Source organism: Aulostomus chinensis, chromosome 15 (assembly GCF_037954235.1).
Source record: "Aulostomus chinensis isolate RoL2024-O1b breed Wild chromosome 15, RoL_Achi_v1.0, whole genome shotgun sequence".
Taxonomy (NCBI): domain Eukaryota; kingdom Metazoa; phylum Chordata; class Actinopteri; order Syngnathiformes; family Aulostomidae; genus Aulostomus; species Aulostomus chinensis.
Genome location: NC_141334.1, coordinates 15345970 through 15369013, shown reverse-complemented (window position 1 = coordinate 15369013; position 23044 = coordinate 15345970). Strand labels below are relative to the sequence as shown.

General features: G+C 40.3%; 1 protein-coding gene across 6 annotated transcripts in view; it reads right to left on the bottom strand.

Annotated features, from left to right (window-relative positions):
- The window catches only part of nrxn2a (neurexin 2a), a 126160-nt gene that overhangs the window by 13709 nt on the left and 89407 nt on the right, over positions 1–23044 (bottom strand). For all 6 annotated transcript variants that reach the window (XM_086179143.1, XM_086179144.1, XM_086179139.1 and 3 more), the window contains one exon: positions 6093–6274. In XM_086179143.1, coding sequence (XP_086035269.1) covers positions 6093–6274 — 182 coding nt within the window. The remainder of the gene's footprint in view (positions 1–6092; positions 6275–23044) is intronic.

Genomic DNA, 23044 nt, shown 5'->3' with positions numbered 1-23044 from the left:
CGATTCAGTCAAGACTCAGATCCTAAATTCCGTCCAACATCTGTCTAATCTATTGAAAAAGGAGTAAAATAATGTCCCAGTTAACATGAGTAGGCCTAAATTACCACACATTATATAGCTATTAATTCTTGCGTCCTCCCTAAGCTCAAGTTCAAACTGCTAATGTGGTTTTAAGAGACGTAGGGATGAAGCACAACAGAAGACCGTTGATTATGCCAAATCTGTTAGGATGCACTAACCTTATTAAAATGAATACAAAATTACACAACAGTCAGATACAATGCGGCAGGTAATCAATGTGTGAAACAAGATCCATCGTCAGTTGGAATTGTTTTGCAGAAACAGCTCACAAACCACTCTCAATTTGAATTTTCTGGAACTTGATACGAGCCCTGGCATCCCTCATTTGGGCGCTAATGATATAGAGAGCAAATGAAAGCGCCGCCCAGGCAAACACTTGATTAGAACGATTCCTTAGAACGATCTGAATCCATGTTTGTGAGACTGTCTTTGACACACTGCAGAATAAATACGATTCTGATACAGTAGCACACAACAAACACCGCAATACACAGTATTTTACCCTCAGTCTACAGTTTTGACATACAAGCAGAAGTAAAAAGTCCTTCTTATTCATGCAAAACACTCCACCCTTGCTTTCCTAATGGAAATGACAGCTCTTTATTAATCATTTTTAATTATTCACACTGCTCAACGCAGTAACCTGTGTTCTGTTTCCTCATTCCTTTGAACTGTTACTCTTTTCACAAATTATCAAAGCACGTATTTCGAACGAAAACCTGAAAATATCCATGTAAAATTAATATCAGTTGGTCTGCTTTGGTTAGCGCTTATATAATATGTGGAGACTGCAGGACATGACATCAGATCTCTTAACTTCTCCATCGTAGATTTCAAATGACAAATCTAAATAAACAGTTTTGAAGATTGGAGGTCCGCCCATAATTGTAACCTCACAACTTCATCGCCCTGGTGTTTGTGTAGCATTGCTAGTTTAGCATTTAAAACCATCTTCATGTGGCACAACGGATAATCAGTTTCTTCTTTTGTTTCATCTTTTAGTCACTCATTAAAAACTTGTCCATCTGAGAGTAGCATTAGCCTCGCTAATGTACTCCCTGGTGAATATGGTAATGGTTTATGTCTCTTTTACAGAGTAATTTGTCTTTGAAGCTTGTGTATGTATCATCATCAAAGTTAGTTTCTCTTCATCACGTGACTCTTTTTAATGCCCCGGTCTTCTGTGTAAAACGCGCTTACTGAGTTATGTTTATTTTTTATTAATTTTTTTTTTGTGCATCCGTATTTCAAAGTCGCCGTTTTAATGATTTAAAACACTTAATGCATTGTGAAAAGTCACACTGAGATGAACCAACTGCTGTGGTAAAGACATAATCGCTCTAATCGTCGTAACTGTGAATCATTTCGAATGAAAGCCTGTTTGGAGCAGATGCGGAGCTTTACTGTGTTACTCTGACCACCTCATTGCCTGATTTACACCCTCTCCTCAAGCTCCACTTTGACTATTGATCATATTGTACTTTCAGAGGATTAAATGAAGTGAATTCTATCTTGAGGCACCTCCACTCTAAAATCCAAACCCCACAAGCACATAAAAGTCTATCTCCTATTTTCATCTCTCCCTTATGGCCGGTGTCTTTTCACCTAGTTTTTCCTCTTCTGCAAAGAGCGAGACGGGGAAGGGAACTGTGTTTTTGTTGTTAATGTTCATGAATAAATAACGTCTTAGGTCATGAGACAAAAATACAAAACAAACGCACAAAGAAAAAAACGTTAGGTGTGAGATAAAGTTTTGTTAAAGAAACCAAAATAGACAATATCAACACACCACCCACTTTTTTTTGTTTGCCCCTTCACTGAGCTGTAATAATGTGTCAAAGTGAGCAATCTGTCAGGGTGCAGGGACTTGGCAGGGGCACGAAAAAAAAAAATCCGTGCATACAAGCAGAAGTCTTTGCATGAATCAACAATCTGAGGCCCAAGGATAGATAGTGATCTGAGGCAGGCGGGGTTAGTTTCTCACTTATAAATATAGAAATAATGTTAAATGAAACCATCTGGAACACAGCGAGGAGAGTACAGGAGTCGCTGCAAAACCAGGCCCTGCACCTACGTGAAAGGTTACACAAAAGCGTTAACTGTCGGGTTTTGAAACCATTTTGGATGGTCTTGGTTTCCCTCTTCTGAACTACCGATGTAAACAGCAGCTTCACATTATTCTAGGCTAAACAAATGTATTTAATATTCATATTTAACCTCAGCTGAAGTCCACTTAAAGATTAATATTGAAAAATTATTTTAAAAAATGAGAAAGGTGGTGGAAAGGGCTGAGCTAGGGAGAGGGGCGGGAGCATGTATGTGAGCAGTGACACAGAATTCCATTTTTTTTTCAAAATGGAGGACTACTTCCCCCCCAGAATCCCATGAAACTGGCAGTAGCATGTCGGTTCGAACAGCAGCTCCAGCAATGTGCTGCTACCGCTCGTCGTGTGACACATCAGTCTGTCAGACATGAGAAGCGCAGCGACACAAACTAGTGCTTCCCAGCTGACTGTGCAAGAGCAAGAGCCGGAATCTCAGCTGCTGCCTCTCACGTGAAAGTCTTGCTGTCGAGAACTGCGCGGTGAAAAAGAAAAAAGAAAAAGAAAAGACAGGCAAGTTCTACAGAGCGTTGAGTCTGTCTGTTATTTGAAGGCTCGTTCTAGTGAAGGCGAATAAAGAAAAACCCAAAACAAAAACAAGTGTAGCCTCTTGTGAATCACGTGTCTCCATCTGAATACACAGACTCCCACTGCAGGGGAGAGCTGGACCGCCCAGCTCTGATCAGAGGAGAGGTTGTTCTCTGTAGAACCAGTAAGAAGGCATTAACATTGCTTTGTTTTTTTTTAAACAAAAGTCACGATGTAGACAAATCTAAAATGGTTAACTGTCAGCATCCACCTCACATGCTTGATGCTGAATTAAAAGTCCTGTTGAGGCATTTTCAAATGTTGAGATGCAGATTTTAGATAAACATGTTCATATTAACATAATTCCAGTACAGTCACATGTTTTAACTCGCTCTTTGAACCCATAGTGTGGCAATTTGAGCTCCATCTGGCTCTCGCAGTGACGCAAACAAACAAACCCCCCTTAAAATTACTCATTCACAATCAGAGTTTGATCCATTTGGTCAGATAACTTTTGGGAAGTATACATCAAATTACTGAGCCGCATTCAGGTTACAGTGCAAAATGAAAGTCTTAGCTTCAGTGTAATGCAACAAATTGTCAACCCACTTGGCAAAAGGGTGAATGTGAGGGAAACACTTCTAACTGGTGTGCAGTAAATGTGATGATGCCTTTCGTCGATTATTCAAATGAGCTCATGTTTTTAGAGTAATATGCTGAACTTTTACACTATTTTTTTCCACCCTGCGTGACATCTTGATGAATTCAGGAGGAAAACGTTAGCTTGATTCCTGTGGTGGAAGCTAAAACGCCACAAACACTTTGATTTGAGTTACTCTCCAACTAAAACAAGCTCGTCACTCTATGGTGCAAGTTTGTTGTGAATTATTGAGCACACAGCTGGATAAAGAAGACCTGGATTATACTGCATGATGCTTTGCAAAGTTGGTTAATTGAGGTTTTCTATATTTTTGCTGATGTTAATCTTCAGTCTCTGTTAGCTTCCAGCAGAAAATAAGCAAGCTTGCTAGCTGCAACTGGGATTTCTGAAAAAGTCACGAAAGGGAAATAAATCAATAAATCAATATACCAGTATCAATAACGGCAAAAGACAAGGTGTTAGTTTCAGGAGAATAATTGGATGAATATCAGCAGATGTTAAAATAATCAGACAAATACGAATAAACAAATATTTGCTGTATTTTTTCTTTCATATTCTGTGTCTTATTTCCAGAATTTGATGAATATTTTTCAGCTCTCTCTTGTATTTTGTTTGCATAACATTTAATTATGATACCAGAAAATGGGCTTTTCTTTGCATTTGCTCAAAATACATCTAAAGGGGTCAATAAGGAAATTATAAACACACTTGGACAGACAAATCATTTAAAAATATCATCTGAAATAAGAACTTCCAGATCAGCTCTGATGATATACCTTCTTTGGATATGTTTTTGAGTAAAAAAATTTGCATATTGGACACAATTACAACTAATTTTGCTGTTAATTTAAATCCATTTCTTTGACACCAGATGTGTTTTTAATTATTACACCACTCACAGACGTTTGACGGATCTCCCCTCTGGTTTTCATCATGGCACATCTGTCCTGTGGCTACATGCTACAAAGGCTGATTTCCCCCCAGAAAAGACACAGTTGATGGCAGCTGCTGAGGTGCTGCTTAATTCCACCAACAGACACACGTGGTTATTTACAGAAACCATCTTTTCGTCTTCTGACTTGTTTTCTATTGTATCTTCTTCTTGTGGTGATAAATTATTACCTCCACCAAGGATGTTATGCTGTCACCGGCGTCTCGTCTGTCTGTCAGTAGAACTACACAAAAGTACGAGCTTAATTTGATCAAACTGCATTTTTTTTTTCTTTCGCTGGCTTTGGCGGCACGATGCTTTTCCTCAAGATTTGGACTCAGATGTCATCAAACAGCTGCGAAAAAGATCTGTCAGGTATTTTGTGCCAAACCAAAATAAAGGCATAATTATTTTAAACCCCTGATCTAAAAATGTTCAATCGTGATAATTTACTTTCATTAAAGCAATACTTCAGCCAAATGTCATAATTTTAAACAAGTGCTCACTGCGAGATATACTGATTTCATGAGGAACGCCCCCCGCATAACATCTTGATGAATTCAGGAGGAAAACGTTAGCTTGATTCCTGTGGTGGAAGCTAAAACGCCACAAACACTTTGATTTGAGTTACTCTCCAACTAAAACAAGCTCGTCACTCTATGGTGCAAGTTTGTTGTGAATTATTGAGCATACAGCTGGATAAAGAAGACCTGGATTATACTGCATGATGCTTTGCAAAGTTGGTTAATTGAGGTTTTCTACATTTTTGCTGATGTTAATCTTCAGTCTCTGTTAGCGTCCAGCAGAAAATAAGCGAGCTTGCTAGCTGCAACTGGGATTTCTGAAAAAGTCATGAAAGGGGGAGGGGGGGGGGGGGGGGGTCATGAATTCATGGAGAAAAACATTTTTGGCCAAAATTTAAGTCTAATGATGTGCTTGCGTCTAATTTGGATAAAACACACCACTGACATTATTTCCTCCCCTTCTCAAAGATGTAACATTAACACGATTGCTTCTGTTAGCTTTTGTATGACACACTAGTTGTTCTCATAGAGCCATCCCAATATTAAAATTAATATCCATTCTTCCTTTGATTTTGTACTTTTTTCCCAACTTAATAACAGAATTTCAATGCAGGTCACCCACATCTAAGCACTGAAAGATATTACTCATTAATGTTCACTGTTTTCCTGCAACTTAATTCGCAGAAAGGCAGCAAATAATCTAAAAGTTTGTTATCTTGTGTTTGCAGAGAGAACTCATTTCCACTGTTCCAGTTAGTTGCCTAACTCACAGTGTCCTGATTTTTAAGGAGCTGTTTCTGTTCTTTAAACAATTTTCTGGCTTTTTTTTAAAATCCTGCATTTGTAATCACAAGTGTTTATATTCACATCCATTTTACAGCTCAAAACGAATGTCTATATGTGATAATATAATAGATTTTAATGGTAATTTTTTTGCCTCATTCCACAGTCGTAGATGCTTGCTCTTAACAGAAACATGCCAACTTATTCAGGGAAGTTCACTTATTTGCCAGACAAGGAGGTTAATACTAAGCTCCTGCTAAGCTACCTGGAAGTCAGCTGGTCTCGATGGGTCCCAGCTCCCTAGAGCAGTGCAGAGGAGTGAATAGCATCTGACTTTTTGTCTAGGAGGGATGGACAATAAGTGTTCTCAAAAAGTTTGCATGTTCCTTTAAATATTTCACACACGATTCTGACCTTGAGGACAAAGTACCTGACAAAACAAATATCTAACAAGCTGTTTCTTGTTTGATTCCCATCCTTACTATGTGCAGCTGAAGATAGTCTCCGAGTCCATGGGTGCTCTCCACTCGCACCAAGATGGCATCCTTCTGCTGACTGCTGAAGCCCACGGCGAGACGGTCGGCTCGGGTGCTCGGACGCTCGTTAGGAGCCCAGGTGAACGTGATGAGAGCGCCTCCTTTCCCAAAGATATATGTGGTTCCAGCTGGAAAGAGAAATGTGAGGAGAATGATCCATTAAAGAGGTTGGAACAGTAGGTGGTACTGATTCAAACATGTTTTATTCTGCTGTTGACTAATCCTGGCGTAGTTTGTGTTGTTAGATCAGTTGGAGAAGTATGCAGCTTTCTTCAATTATTGTCAGCTTATTTGATTTTCTTTTAAAAGCACCAGCCTCTGTATAAAGATGACATTTAGATTGGAGACGCAACTCCCACTCACCAAGCCATAAGCTTAACAGATGTAAAGCGTGGATGTAAATGTTATTTCACATGGTTTATTGTACTTTTGCTGTTAACACTGATGCAAAAATAGAGAGAGATTTTCCACGTAATGAAGAGATATAAATCAGAAACACAGAAGAAGAAGAAGAAACTGTGTCTACATCTACTTTGCACCAGTCTCTTTGGTCGTTGTTAGTGTCATCCAACAGAAACCACATTCAAAATAAGGTCAACAAGCACATGCTGTAATTTATGACCTGCTTTCAGGTCACATCTAACAAAATCAAGACAGGACATTGTATTATGCATTGTCATTATCCAGCTTGTTTCGTCATCAAGTTCCAGTCGCGCACGCTTTCCAATGGGACTTTTTTTTTTTCTTTACGTAACTGCGTTTGAAATGTAGACTACTTGAGGAAGCCCAGCACCCAGAATATGCTGAAAAACATTGGCTTTTACAGTGCAATTTACTTTAGGATGAAATATGAGCAACTGAGTGATTAATGCGAAGAGACTGTTTGAAAAAGGAATTGATGTGATCCTGATTACAAATTCATCCACCTGCTCATACATTATCTAGCAGGTGCATGGCAAAGCAATAGTGTCTGCTTAAACTTTTATCACACACGTTCCTCGGCACTCAGAAGGATTTATATCTCCTTGAGATGAATGAGGCATATTGGTGTTAATTTTTTCATTTACAAGTCTTGCTGGAATACCTGGAGAAATACCAAAAACATAAAAAAAACAAAAAACAAACCCATACAGGCTTGAGTTTAAATCCCACTGCTGATCAGCATGTGAATCAGGTGCCTCAAACCTCTCAGACAGCTCAAACTGTTATGAATTCACAAAATTGTCTCTGTGAGAGGACAGAACAAATATCAACCATATAACTCTTTTCTCGGAGAGAGAGAGAGAGAGACACACACACACCGACGCCGTCCCCAGGTGAAAACATCACTCCACGATGGCGTCTTTTTAAAGCAGTGTGGCAAAGAAACAACGATTACTGTTGATAGTACGCTCCAAATACATGTTATTATGTGCTTGTTTTAGCACCTGAAACCAAAGATGTTCCTGAAGCTGATGGTTTCTACCTGAGTCTTTTTAAGTGAAGCACAGAGAAACACTCCAGTTCAAATTGTAGCCTCAATTTCAACCACATAAGACAAAGTGCTCTGCGTAATGGCCACTCTCAATAAAGGTTCTCACCGACAAGAACTAACTGCTGCTCTGACACTTAAACACCTCCAATGACTTGAAAACTTTGAATTTAATTAAAGGGCACATTCTCTGACTGTTTTCAAACCATATTATTTCTTACCGGGCTAATCTTAATTAATATCTGGGATTTGCAGTCGAATGTGAGTTTGTGACATTAGTTACATTGAGGCGTTTCAGTAAGTGAGCTTTATTGTCTTTATTATTCCTTCCTTTGAGTGAATGTTATCTACATCTGGCCTCTCAGTCTGCCCTCTCCTCTGCTCAGGGAAATCACTTTTCTTTTTGATTGGGATTATGAGAGCAGACCTCTGCTTTATAGAGTGTGTAATGGATTTTTACTTACAGAAGTACTGTCATAGTTCTGAGGAAGGACTACAATATCACTGATGGACAAAACATCATGAACCCACATTAAATCGACCAAATACTCCAACATCAATGCATCAAACGGATAACATCATCTGGAGGCGTAAAATAACAATCCAGAAATCCATTCCAGTTAGACCTATTAGAGGCAATCTTCAGTAGGTTTCACCTAACTGACTTCTGTTCAAAGTCTAACTGCAATGCATTATATTACGACCATTTATGACAGGGGTGGACAACCATGAGCCATGGAGGGCCGTGCGTATGCAGGTGTTCCTTCCAACCCAACATTTAACAGGTGATCCCACTGATTAACACTCTTCTGTGGCTGAAGGTGTGTTCATCAGTGGAATCACCTGTTAAAGTGTTGGGTTGGAAGGAACACCTGCATACGCACGGCCCTCCATGGCACATGGCTGTCCACCCCTGATTTATGAGTTCTCAAAACAAAACAAAACAGAAGCACCCCATGATAGGTCATTTGCCATACTCTGAGACAGGATTTCAAATTTGTTTTACCTGAGCTGTAAAACCTTAATCCCAACCTTCAACAGCAATTTGAGGCAATAACCCAGGGCACTCAAGCCCCATAAACCTCTATAAAAAAAAGAATGTGAATTTATGGCTTGTGAAACACATGCATACAGCATATATATTATGAGTAGTAGTTTTTAATGTGGATTCATTCTACACAATATATTTTGCATGTGAAATGGGGAAAAAAACAAACCCATCAGGGTCATAGTAATATATCCGTTACAACACATTTTACATGATTTTTAAAAATAAATCATCTTTAATGCCGTATATTTGACAGGCTGCGGTAACCTGGCCATTCAATTATGGTCCGGATTATTGTGGCGACATGAGCTTTCTCCTTCGAAATTGCAGTTGGGAGCTACAACACAACACGGAGGTTTACTGCATTCATCTGGGAGAAAAAAAAGAAGCCATAAATTAATGAGAAAAGTTTTCATGAAAAATTCAAAAACAAAAAAAAATGCCCCATTTTTCTGAAATAATGACATGGAAAAAAAATGGAAATACCTCTCACAGTGACCTTGACCTTTGGCTTTTCAGTTCATCTTGGGGTCTCACTGGACACATGAGGCTGATTTGCCCACATTCCATACATGCATTCATATCACGCTCAAGTGAGGTGAAAGTGACCTTTGACCACCAACTTTCTTTCTTCAGTTTATTCTGGACTCCCACTAGATGTTTGCACCAAATTTGAAGACACTCCCTCAAGGCGTTCATCATTTAAGGTCACAGTGACCTTGACCCATTCATCCTCGAATTCCAGTGGAAATTTGTGTGAAATGTGAAGAGAGGAGATAACGCTTTAACAGGAATGGAAAACATACTGCCTCTGGCTCCTGGCTCTCGCAGACATAAAGGCATAAGTAATATTTCAGCTCTGTTTTTCTGAATTAACGAGATACCTCTAAATCTCCGGAGAGGGCTCTCTTCCCGACTTGAGAATGTATGCAAGCAAACATCTTTTCCTTTTGAAACAATGAGAGACACTCGCGTCTCTAAGTCATATAGATTATTATTAGTTTGTCAAATTTATGCAGGCACCTCAGGACTTTGCAGTTGTCGAGACAAAAGGTCCAACATTGTTAATTCGAGGGAAAACAGGGACAATTTTTTTCCCCTCGGGAAAAAATTGTACTAGATTCAGAAAAACATGGATTTCTGTTCTACCACATAGCTCAGGCAGGTTGATGTGAAATTGTGTCTGAATGTGGTGAAAACACCGTGAAGACTTCAACGTTAATGCTTTTCATTATCAAGGCAACATCCTCTTTAACAGCTGTAGTGTTGTGCACAGCGCTGACGGTGCTGTCAGAACAGAGACGGAGGCAGGCAGAGTCACAGGTGAACAAGGGGTAACATGCACCATGAAATATGGAATCCCAGCGCACCTGCAGGAACATATGGAAGCATCTCTATAGAGATCAGTTACTCCAGCATTAGCCTTAACTTCACATGTAAAACACATCATTGCTCCTTTCTGCTTTATTGCTCAGTCTCCTCCTACTTCTCTGTCTCTGGTAGGCCCGAATCAAATAAAGCAAGCATTAAACAGTCTAGTTAAAATTATGATTGGAAAAGTCACAGCTCTCTCAATGGAAGTGGAGCACCAGCCTCTCTCACAGGAGAGATGCACTCTTCTCTCAAGGCCTGATACATCTGTGCTTCAACAGCATGGCTCCCTTGGAAATTCTCAACCACAAAATATTTGCTGTATATCACATCATGTATCTCATAATTCGCCGGGAACCTTGATAAGTAATTATACTCTGCAGTCAGTGGAATTCTCCTGATGCTTGCTTATCACACTATGTAGCGGAATCAAAATCGTATAGCTTCGGCTGCTGTGGGCTCCTGCAGGGGAGACACGATCGACCGGGGGTTTACTGTCAGATATGGGACGAGTCGCACTTGTCCCGCATCTGTGACTCCATTTGGACGCAGGTTTGAGACATGTAAACAGACTGTATGTGGGTTGAACATTAAGTAACCATTGAAAAACCTGAATGTCATTCCCGTGTTTGGTGCACGCATACACAGAGATGCTGCAGCAACAAAATCAAGCTAACTTCTGCCATTTCTTATAATTTTTGGCAAAAACAAATCCCTCACACATATAAAGAAACTGCTATGTTGTGATGAGAAAATAAAATAAAGGATACTGGATCCACCTTGTCCATCTTATTATTACTGAACGTTAATGTTGAACTTAGCAAACATATTTAACGCTAGCACAGCTACATTAGCTATATGCTAATTTGCTCTTAAATTGGTGGGACCTTAGCTTGATTTGATAGGTGAATGTTGTTGTTTTTTTAATGGAGGGTGTTTTCAAGTGCTGGTTTTTCATGGTGACTATAATTCCCCCCAGCGCCATCTGCCGCTGGCTAATGCTAAACCAAAACCAAAAAAAAACGACACATCATTATGGGAATTAGCATTGGCTAACTACTTAATTTGGAGAAAGAAAAGAGTGACAGATTTAAAACTTGAGACCAAAGACTTGAGATTTGACTTGAACTTGCAAGAAAAGCCTTGTGAGCAAATGTGGACCGTCCTCATGCTTCATCACAACACAACTGTAACACTATGGATTGTTTATCTGTGCCAGCAGTATACCCAATCCAAACATCCTGTCCTGCTCTATTTGTATTCTCAGCCAGCTGAATACACAACAGAGGAAGCAACATGCTCATAGGACTTGCAAAATACACTGAGACGCTGCTGATAATTTGCATCACACATAACAGTTTAGATGTGAAACGGTTTAAATGCAACCCCCAAGCTCGCTGTCAGAATGAATTGGAGAATTCCCGTGGCCTGAGTGAGTGAGCTTCAGCTCTTATAATATTGCTAATTATGATTTTTGTCTAAGAGGCCGAAGAAAAATGGTGACTCATGCGAAGGAAATCACTTGTAGCGCCATAAAACAAACAAGGAAGGTGCAAACCAAATTGCTCATATTCTCGCAGCCATTTATGTCCTTTCTGGTGATTATGAACCCCACTGGCAGAATGCATATATTCATATTTGAGTGCACCATATCGACAAGGTTTTTTCTCGGTCAATAAGCATTTCTGAATGGCCTGCCAGCCTCCGGTAGGGCAAAATGACAAAAATGCAAAGAGTATACAAAGTGTGTTGTGGAGACACGACACTACGGTGACCGGGGCACTTTACTGGAAAAAAGCTGCTGATCGATTAAGAACATAAAATCACATTAAGCCCCAAACTGTGAGCAATTTTACAGACGCAAAGAGTTACGGCGAGATATTAATTCGGAGTTTGTGGTCTGACTTATGACATCTGAAGTCCACTTCTTCCACGGTCTATTAAATACGGCTCAGTGAAATGACGAAAAACGAACGGCGCAGCCCTAAAGCCTGACTGACAGCACATACGGATTTTCAAGTTAAAATATGGTCTTCAAGTTTAGAAAGTGGCCTCATGCACTATACATATGTGCTTTCCAACTCAAATCAACCACATTTGATCAATTGAAGGCCGGCCTAAAAAAATCTCATGCATCTTAAATGACTTCACATGCAGCTGGCACGCACACTTCAGCTTTATTATGGTTGAATTGCTGTTTCTGCTATCAGCAAGATGTATCCAGACTGTCAGTTCCCCAAACTGAATGTCTTCAGCTCAGAGTGCCTTAAATGACCTCCTTCTTCTAGAGTAATGTTAAGAGTTCCCTCCTCTCAACTCTCAAGACCATTTGGGTGGTGGTGAAAATGTGAGCACTCAAATGAATTTCTGCTAGACGGTGGAAGGGACTGTGTGAAAGCAGTAACAGTGGGGAAGAGGAGCTGAATATTTTATCAGATTTTATTTTATTTTTTTAAAAAAAAGGTAATCCCTCTCAAGCTTTCGTGGTATTTGTTGGACCCCAAAAATTACAATAATAACTCATCTCATGTGCGTAGAGTGAAGATGGTAAAATGGTCTTAAAGTAACCAACCCTTACTGTTCACTGTTGATGCAAGTACCAAACAGGTAAACTGTTAACACGCACCATTTCTGTAGCTGGTGGTAGATTATCCAAATTTGATTGAAATGCAAAGACTGCAATTCTTAAAACGCTGGAAGGCATAAAAAGTCTAATTATATGCCAAGTTATCATTTTAAATTCAATATTGTGGTGCTGCAGAGATGTCCTGCCGACAAACCATATTCTGCAAACAAAATTTGGTTGATACGCAAAAAATCTTACTGTGATAATTTCAGTAGGTTTCCGCTGAAAATAAGAACGATGATTAAAATGTAGCATTCTGTCTTATATTGCAACGACTATCACTCCAAAAAAACCCAACAAAAAAACAGCAATATGATTTTTGTCTTTATCATGAAGCCCTTAGTAACATGTCGGAGACCATCATTGTAAAACAACAGCAGGATGCCTGAGTCTCACGCAGACTTCTTCCAGAGAGCACGCCCTTAGATAGCATAGCACATTAACGACCGTTGGTAAATGAAAGTTTCCTGTTCACTGAAGTACAGAGGAGAAGGAGACAGCTGTACGCAGCGTATCTCTCACTCTACACCACCTGTAAGCTCTCCTGCCAGTAACTGAGTTGGATTTTATGCATTCAGGCACAGCCGGAGCTCCCCATCCAGGTTAAACAAGGTTTCATTTAAATTCAGGACGATTACAGGACAAGATGGTAACGCGTGAGGCTGCGCCCGGGTGATATCACTGACGTGTATAGTTTTTGGTTTCTGCGATGAAGGTGAAGGAGGAGTTTGGTTGTTACAAGTATTGTCTGACAGTCATTCGCATCAGTAACGTATCTACTGAATGTAAAATACAGAGAAGCAGACCGCTTTCATCCGCTGGTGCTTTTCTTTCTCTATTTTTCACTATAGATTTCACACGCTTGAATGAAATAGAACATAACGTGGAAAAAAAATCCATAACTCTCGTTCTCTGGTGATAATCATACAATCCCTTAATGGCTCCTCCTGCAAATGCCACTGACATTCCACAGACACTTTCTATAAATGCACCTGAAATGTTTTTCACTGTGATGCCCAAGGTTTTCTTGGGGAAGGGGTTTTGTACTTGTGGCCTTCATTTTTATAATACTGTATGTCAAAAGAAGGTTGTTGTTTGTTTTTTTTACAAAAATATCAGTGGACTTTAGTTTTGTTCGATGTAACTGGCACATTCACCATCCTGCATTCCCATCTGTGGGGTTAAAATTTTATAATTACAATGAAAATTGTACGGAAGCTGAGAACAGCCCTGCTTCAAATGATACTTTAATGTTGTTATTCATTTAATCCAGATAATTATTGCATTACTTTCTCATGATAGTCATCTCGTTATCTAAAAACACAACATTTATACGACATATAAAATAGATGAAACAAGATATTAACTTCCTTTCTCAAGGAAACGATCTTCTGTTTTCTCCAAAACTGGTTATCCAGAAAAAGATCTTATTTACCTCAAGATAATGCAATTATTAGATTATGATCTTGAGATAAATGTATTTAAAAAAGCAATCGCAAGCATAATCAATTATTGTAGGTGCAGTAGTTTGAGGATTGGAAAAAAATTGAAAGAATATCCCTTTTGAACATTTGAATTCATGTTAAGATTGGCACAGTTTTTCGTTTCAAATGTCCCACTGTAGCTTCAATTTGTAGGGATTTCATTTGAACAAATGAGGAGCCAAACAGAACTCCATTTCATGCTTGAAATGTTAGAAAAACAACAAAAATCTGTGACGTGTCCATTGTCCACCATGAATCACCATATATTTTATATGCAACAGACCTGAAGCTCATCAATTACTGTTCGACTGTCAGCTTAACTTGATTTATAGCACACCATTTGCCTGAAGTAAGATGACATTCACTGATGGAAGTGGCTGATATTTATCTCTTGATGTGAAACAAGGTTAAGTTAGAGGTCGTTTCACGAATTTGAATGATTGAATTGGAAGTCATTGAAAGATAGTGTGATAAGAGGCAGAAAGCTGAGTTGTTTTAAACAGAATAATGCTTCTGGGGCACTAAGATGGTGAAAAAAAAACCCAACAAAATAAAGTACAAATAGGAGTTTCCTAATCACACATCCCTACTAATTTCGACTCTATGAGCTTCTTAGACACAGGCTCCTCAACTACATTCACAACTGCAAACATACTGAAGCAAATCTCTTACCAGCCCCCCCCCCCATGAACAAAACCTACATTGTTAAATGAAATTAATTTGCGTGCTAGAAAAACAACAACAAATCATAACCTTCAGATGGAAACCAGCGGTGAGCACATTAAATAAGAGCCTGCTGATGTCATCTTTGTTTCCTTTGACCTTGTTGAGTATTTTCTCACCAATTTTCAGATCCAATCTTTACAACAGATCATTAATTCTGACACTCCAGGTCTGCTATTATGGTTTGGACTCTTTTTAAAGAACACATTATGCACATAAAGCCATTGCACTGCTGCAGCTATTCATGTACATGTAAATGCAAGCTGGTTGTACATGGGATGTGGTTATTGTGCCGCAGCCTTTGTATTCATCTCGGCGTTCCAGTTGATCTCTTATCCAAAATTCTTTACTCTCTTAAATTCACATTTTCAATTCATGTGTTTTCATTCGCCAGATGCACACTCCCACCCACAATGGATCAAGGCTTTTGTTAAATGATTAACGTTCTTGTTTGTTCTTCGCTGCAGATCTTATTGGAGAGCGTTGACTACTTTGCTGTCTGATTTCTACTCTGCCATGCAGTCTGCAACTCGTTTTTACTCTTGCTGACGAAACAATGACCAGCTCAAACAATGTATGTCAGCTAAAGTGTTGGTGATAGTAACGTAAAGAATTACATGAGAAATCACATAGCCCCAAAAAGGCATTTATTTTGTTCCATTTTACTAGTTTTATTGCTTCCGTCTGTGTACATATTTGTGTATAAAAAGGCCTGCCTTTCCATTTCCCTTCAGGGTAATACAAAATGTGACCCTGAGGAAATTGAGCCCTCTCCAATAGACCTTTTGATGCCCCCCCCCCCTTGCTTTTCTTCTCAGCAGCTCTTGTAGCAAAATGTGCTGAACTGCATCGAGACAATTTTACACACTAATACGTAGATCTAAGGATAACATGCTTTCTCTTCCTTTCAGTTTTGCGCTCATAAATGTGACCAAAAAGGACCTAAATAAATCATGTCTCCTCTTTAGATGGAAGCTGCACTTTGCCTCACTACATCATCAACATGGGGGCCTGAGAGAATGAAGCGCAGCAGATTTTAAACATGTGGGTGTGTTCGAAGCTTGATGAAGGGTCAGTAACAGGGCCAACAAGGGTCCTGGGCTCCGTGAGTGGTTAGGCTCTGTTTAATACCTACTCTGAAACAACATGCATTTAAGAAGAATATCCAGTGCTAGATGAGGATGGTAGAACCTCTCTGTGTTATCAGCACACTGCAGTGTTAGAATTATGAAAGGAGGAAAACGGTAAGCACATTAGTTACAAAACATGTTGGGATTTGGCTTCTCCCTGATATGAGAAGTCCTTCAGCCAAAATGGTAACGTTCTCAATAGTGATTTTTATTATCTGGTGGACTCTCATGTTGCGCATTTTGTTTGGCAAGTGGAAAATTCATTTCGTATTTATAAAAACTCACATATGATGTTTTAGACCAGAAAATTATATGATTTTGTCCGCATAGGAGTTTAGGGATTGATTTGAGGTAAATATTGATAAAAGGATAAACAAATAAGAAAGTGAAATTCTGAATTCTTTTTAGCTGCAAAGCTTTTGACAATTAAGCACATAAAACATTCCACCTGCTGTGTACCGCCTCTACTCTGCTAGCACCACCATTGGCTTGGCTAACACGGCTAACATTAATGCTAGCTCTGTCAGACATGCAACTGGAAGCATCAGAGCAGGTGGTTCAGACAGTTGGTACTCGGTCTTCAGCCGATGTACTGATGTGTCCACTGCTGCTTCCGTGTGTGTGTGTGTGTGTGGCAAAAGCTTTTCAACCATTTATCCATATTTGAGCCAGTTAGGCAACAAATTGTGTACTAAAGGTCTTTCTTTCTTTCTTTTTCTGACCCAGAAAGAAGCGAACATAGTCCAACTGAGTTTGCATCCTCAGTAGATAGATCAGTTTGCTTTATTGGTGTACCCCAAATGTTACTGTATCATGGGGTTGTGGTATGTAAATTATGAATGAGATATAAAAGTGTTACTAATTGGTTGAATTTATTATATCTCCACTGAGCTATAAGGGGGATTAGAACATTTTGGCATTCGAGAGTGAAGTTGTCGTCACTCAAACCATCTCCACAGTAAGTCATGCAAGAAAGAAAATTAAACTGCCTGTCCAAAGTGTGAACAATGAAGTTTCACACTGATGGGGAAGTTTTATTTACAATTTAGAAGATATCACATTTTCTGCCACTACCACGATGCAAATGCAGCTTTGAATCTGCTGAAAACTAAAATAAGAACAGGCAACCCACACTTGACCAATCAGTGAATATCACAGTTGATTCTGAAGGAGGATTGACAACTTCATAATATCATGTGAGAAAATCTAGTTAAGGCTTCAATATGCGTTTATATCTGTAACACCAGCGTCCTTTGAGGATATACAGGCGTGGTTTATTAGTGAACAACAATGGCGGCTTGTGAAGAAGTTAGCTTGACGCTGCTTTAGCACCAGAACTCTATTCCTTCTTTCAAAGAACGCCACTGAAGGTTTTTCATGATGGAAAGGATTTTTTTGCTGTTGCTCTAACCGACTGATTTTGGCTTCTTAATCAGTTCATTGATCTGATTGGTTGACAAAATACTTTGTAGCAAATCAATGGCATAACAAAGGATTAGAAAATGTCTCTGATTTCAAAGGGTCAAATGTGATTCACTGTTAATTCAACAGTCAAACGCACACAACCATTCATTATACTTGATGTGTTTATGTACCCATTAATATATGAATGCTTCTGATCTGATCAGGAAATGTTAATCCAATAACTGACTGATCCTTTTGTTTCAACAACTCCTCCTGTAATCTATGACCTGGATAACTGAGTCCTCATCCACATCCTCATTGATTTGTTTTTAGGGTTTTGAACCAAGGAAGATTGTGAGTAAGAAGCTCTATAAATATATATTTACACATACTGTATAGAAAACCAGCATACTGGAACAATACGTCCAATAACCTGTGTTTAGTATGAGGAGTGTGTGGCAATGCAGCAGGGTAGGTGGCCTATAAATAGCCGTAGCCATGGGGCCTTTAAAAGTCTTTGGCTATAGTCTTCTCTCTCTCTCTCTCTCTCTCTCTCTCTCTCACACACACACAAACACACACACTCACACTCAAACACACACACACACCTCTTAAATTAAAGCAAGTGTGTAAAAAATGATTGTTCATTTGACATGACCTAACCTAATAGAAACTTGTTTTTGCCTGGTAGCGTAGCGTAAACGTGGTACCCATCAGTGGTAACCAGTTTGTGTACATCCGTTCCCACAATTCATGATGACACTGCAGACATGACTTGTGAATCATAAGTACTGTCTGTATCATTTATGTTGCAGTAAATTGAATTTCTTACTCTGGAGCACATACTTCAGAGCAACGAACAGCACAAAACCTACAATAAGGGTAATTGAAAATTTATCAGTGAGTTCTTTGAAGTGCTTTTTTAATAGGCCTGTTTGATCACAAGCTGTGCTGTGCCTGTAAAATCCTGGTCCAGAATGATATGGCTATAATAGTGCTGATGTAATTCATCACATTCCCCCCCACCCCCCCACCCCTTTTTTTTTCAGGCTCTTTACAACGGACAAAAGTGCTGCGCTGAAAAAGACAAGACAAATCCACCGGGTCTCATTTTATAGGACATAAAAGTGAGTCTTAGGACAGAAATTTCAAAGTGTAATATGAAAGAGAGCAACAATTCTAGTGTCAGCGCTCTGAGCCAGCCAAGTCAAGTAGCTTTGCCAGTTTGATGTAGATTGTCGAGGATAGGTCATTATTCTACATCCTTCAGTTGAAGTTATGATCTGTTTTATTTAATTGCTCATATCAAGAGGCCGTATATAAAGTTCGACAAACTCTTATCATGAACCATGTTAAATAATAACGGCCTTAGCAACGTTGTCATGGCTCATCAATTCTACGATACTTTGACATAAAAAAAAAGCGCCATTGTGGGGAGTTTATTATGCTGCTCAAACAAAAAAAAGAAGAAAAAAAAGGACCTCGGGGAGATGAAGAGATTTGGAGTGATGTTTCCTCACACTATTGATATGGAAAAGCTCTCTTAACAGCTGTGGTATCTTGAAAAGCATCACCGGGAAAGGGCAACCACTACTGATACTGACGGGCTGATAAGTTGTTTAATGATGCACAAGCTGCAGCACATCCATAGTTAGAGACGTTCATTATCCGGCTGTGACACAAGAAAGTCCCCAATTGTACAGCCAATAAAGCCATTGATAATTAGAGTAGCAAGACCTTCTAAAATGCCAGAGACACACAGACGTCAAGGAGAACGTGAAAGGTAGAGCTAATTCTTATCAATTCTAACCTTTAATGCAATGAAAGCGTAATGCTATGAGACATCAAACATTGAGAATCTTGGAGGGACTCGTCTTACCATGGCCCCCTCTGGTGAGAAAAGGCATCCTGTTGATGGCAATAGGAACAGTGCCATGCTTATTGTGGAAATGGTGGACGTGGTGCGTGGTGCTGAGACTAGAAGACACACGTGCTGTCCCAGTCTGGATGGGCAGCACTGTGAGCAAGGCCAACCAGAAGGCTAGTCTGGAACAATAACTTAAGCCCATGCCTAGGCTTAAGCCTGACCAGCTGTTCTGCTGTCCGAGGGCAGGGGTGGCTGCAAAGAGTCTGCCCATGAATATTAGTTCCACATGGGCCCAGGACGGATGACTTGACCAAGCTCTGGTCTCTGAGAGTTCAACTTGAAGACCACAGGGCATCTCAGTGATTTGGGCACACGTCTTTCATAATCCCTTCGGTTCGGTCGGTCAGGGAGCAGGCAGAAGATAGAAAAATATCCCTCGAGTGTGTGATGAGATGGATTTCATGAAAGCAGCCAAAATCCAATGTTCTACCTCTCTGTTAAAAGCGAAGAGACAGCAACTTATCTCAACATTTTACTGTGACACGTCTGTTGCACAGAAATGCCAGCATTAAAACCTCACTGACAACCATCCCAGAGCACATTGTTAAAAAAAGGGAGTCGAAGGCTGTGGAGGTACACATCCAAATAAAAAATGCAAATGAATCCAATGTCAAGCAGACATGTTGCCTAACCTTGATATTTAAGCATCAAAAGAGGCAGGAAGGAGCTTAATGTGACAAGAATTCTGATAAAAGTCTCCATCGCCCACAGGTAGCGCTTGAGGGCAGCTGAGCCTGCCCACTAAGAAGAGTGCCCCTCCACCGCAGTAGAAGACGTAACACGCATCCGTGGGAAACTGGATCATCTCACTAAGCAAAAAGGACAAGAAGGTAAAAATAAGTGCAAGTGAAGATGCAGCGATGAAGGGTGATGCAGGAACCACCGCTTTTGTTCCCCTTTAGCCAGGGAAAGGGAAGAGAACAGACAGGGAGGGGGAAAGGAAGAGAAAGAGAGAGAGAGAGTGATTGAGAGAGAGAGGGAGAGGGAGGGAGCAGTATCTGCAGCAGCGCGGTAAAGGAGAAAATCCAGAAAATAAATAAATAATTTCTCGGCAGCTCCTCATTCACCCGCTCACGGATGCAGCAAATCCAGCGAACGGTAACCTCTGGAGTGGTTCAGATCTGTTGGAATGCAGCCGAAGTGTTTGTATTTCAAACAGACGTATCCTTCCTCTGGTGCTCCACCTGCTCAGTCTCATGCAGCAAGATTACTGCTGCATTCCCCTCGCTGCTGCTCCTTTTTTTTTTTTCCTCCCCTCTCCGGTTGTGTTGTCCAGATCTCCCGTTTCGCCTCTGACTGAGGACGGTTAACGTGACAACTGTCTCAGGAGGAGAGCGGGAGGATGGCTCTGATGGCAGAGCTGTGAACTGCTGCAGCAGGGAAAAAAATTATGCTAATTAAAATCACCGTCGTATCATAATGAATCCTAGATGGGTGAAAGTCCAGAACATCCTCTAAAAACACCCTTGACTGGAAGTTGTGCTCTCATAAACACAAGACAAAGGAGCTCCTCTGAAGGCATACTATATAGTCAGAAGCTCTGATCCAGGCACAGCATGTGCATCTGTGTGTGTGTGTGTGTGTGTGTGTGTGTGTGTGTGTGTGTCTGAGAAAGAGAGTCTGTGAGCAAATGAGCGAGGGGGGGAGGGCGGGTGGGTGGGTGGTTGGTTGTGGGTGAGCGAAAGCAAGAGGGAGGGAGAGACAGGAAGAGACAGCGAAAGGGAAAACAGGCAGCCACAGCGCAAACACAGGGAAATAGTGAGGCAAGAAAATGGGTTGTGTGAATAAATACACGCTACAGATTCAGAGCGCAATCGCTTGCAGGTCCTGGCAGTAACACGTAGGAATCATACTGCAGAGGAGGAGCCTGATTTAGGTGAGCTGTCAGAGCTGTTACAGAACCAACACAGGGGTATTGATATGGACGTGCTCCTAACATAAAGGCTGGAGAGCTGCAATAGGCATGGATGATAGGAACACAAATACCTGTCAAAATGTTATAATGCAGCTTACAACATAAGCCCGAGGAAGCAAGCGGTATGCCTGATCTATCTTAAGAAAATGAAATCACAAGCCTCTCCTTTTCCCAGCACCGTGTTGCCCTATCTTTCTGTTCCTGCTCTCCAAATCAATTGGCTCTAAACCCTCTCCCTGACGTTCACCTCACATCTGTATACAAGTCACCCCTCTGTCGGAGAGCTCGGTCGCTCCCTGCTCTCATGCTGCTTAACCATGCAGAATTTATATCAAGCTATGACTGATCTGAGTTCAGAGGTATCCAGACAGTTTCAGAGCTGCTCAGTTTTTTGTTTTTTTTTTAAAGATGGGTGTGTGTGTGTGTGTGTGTGTGTGTGTGTGTGTGTGTGTGTGTGTAAGGGAATGTGATGAGAAGATGGATTGGAATATCCCGACAATTCAGAGGATGAACACATTATCAGAAAAATAGAGACAAAGTGGGGAGGTGGAGGAGATGGAGGGAGATAGGAGAAGAGGAGAGAGAGAGCGGGGGGACAGGGAGAGAGAGGGAGAGGGACTGCAGCTATATCAGCTAAATCACGGTCGATAGAGATATCAGATGGGATTGCCAAGTCGGTTGAAAGGACACGCATGGAAACAGGAGGACAGAGGCAAGCCATGCAGCACCACCTCTCGCAGTGACAAGAAGTCGACGCAGGCCATTACTCAAGCAGGGTAGGGGGTGGGGCGTGGGGGGGCGGGGGTGGTGGTGGTGGTGGGGTGGGGGTAGAGGCTGATTGAACAAAAAGAACAGAGGAGGAATAAGTGCATAACACTCTAGAACGGCAAGCGCCCTACATACGATGATACGCACATCATCTGCTGGTATTACAACCATAAATTATCTTGAAAAAAATATGGACCCCCCCCCCCCCCACACACACACACACACACATCTGTCCAATCTGGGTCGCAGAGAGATTTAGATCCTTTAAGTGTATCCGGTTCTATACATTCTGTTCTCTCTCTCTCTCGCTCTCTCTCTCTCTCTTTAAATATATATACATATATAAATATATATATATATACATATAAATATATATATATACATATAAATATATATACATATATATATACATATATATATATATATACATATATGTATATATATATATATATATATGTATATATATATATATATATATATATATATATATATATATATATATATATATATATATATATATATATATATTTAAAGCTTGGCAGCTCCATGTAAGAGACAGAAGAGATGATACAGAGTCCTGCCCAGCTACAACATGCAGACACATTTACAGTCATGACTATTTAATGTGCTGACAAGCAAAGAGAATAATCCTCTGATGATGCCACCGGAAAAGTCAGACTCCTTTGTACTGTCAACATTTAAAGGTAGTCATGACTAATAATTCCAATAAAGAATTCCACCAAGTTCATTTCCAGCAACTGGGTAGAGGAAGTTGGGTGATTTATAGCCAGTAACTCCGACTGTCTCCAGCACATCAACATCTTTCGAGGCAGCGATGATATCTTGGTGAGTGCTGTCTAGTATGAAAGGCTGGCATTAATCAATTTACAGGCTTGAGGGTTGCACAACATGATAAAAGCCATGCTATCTGGACAACAAGATGGGGGTGGGGGTGGGGGCAGTGATTGTAACCTTGTGTTGTCCTTGGTTATTTAATTAGTGGGGAATTAACTAGGCTATTAAGACTTGGA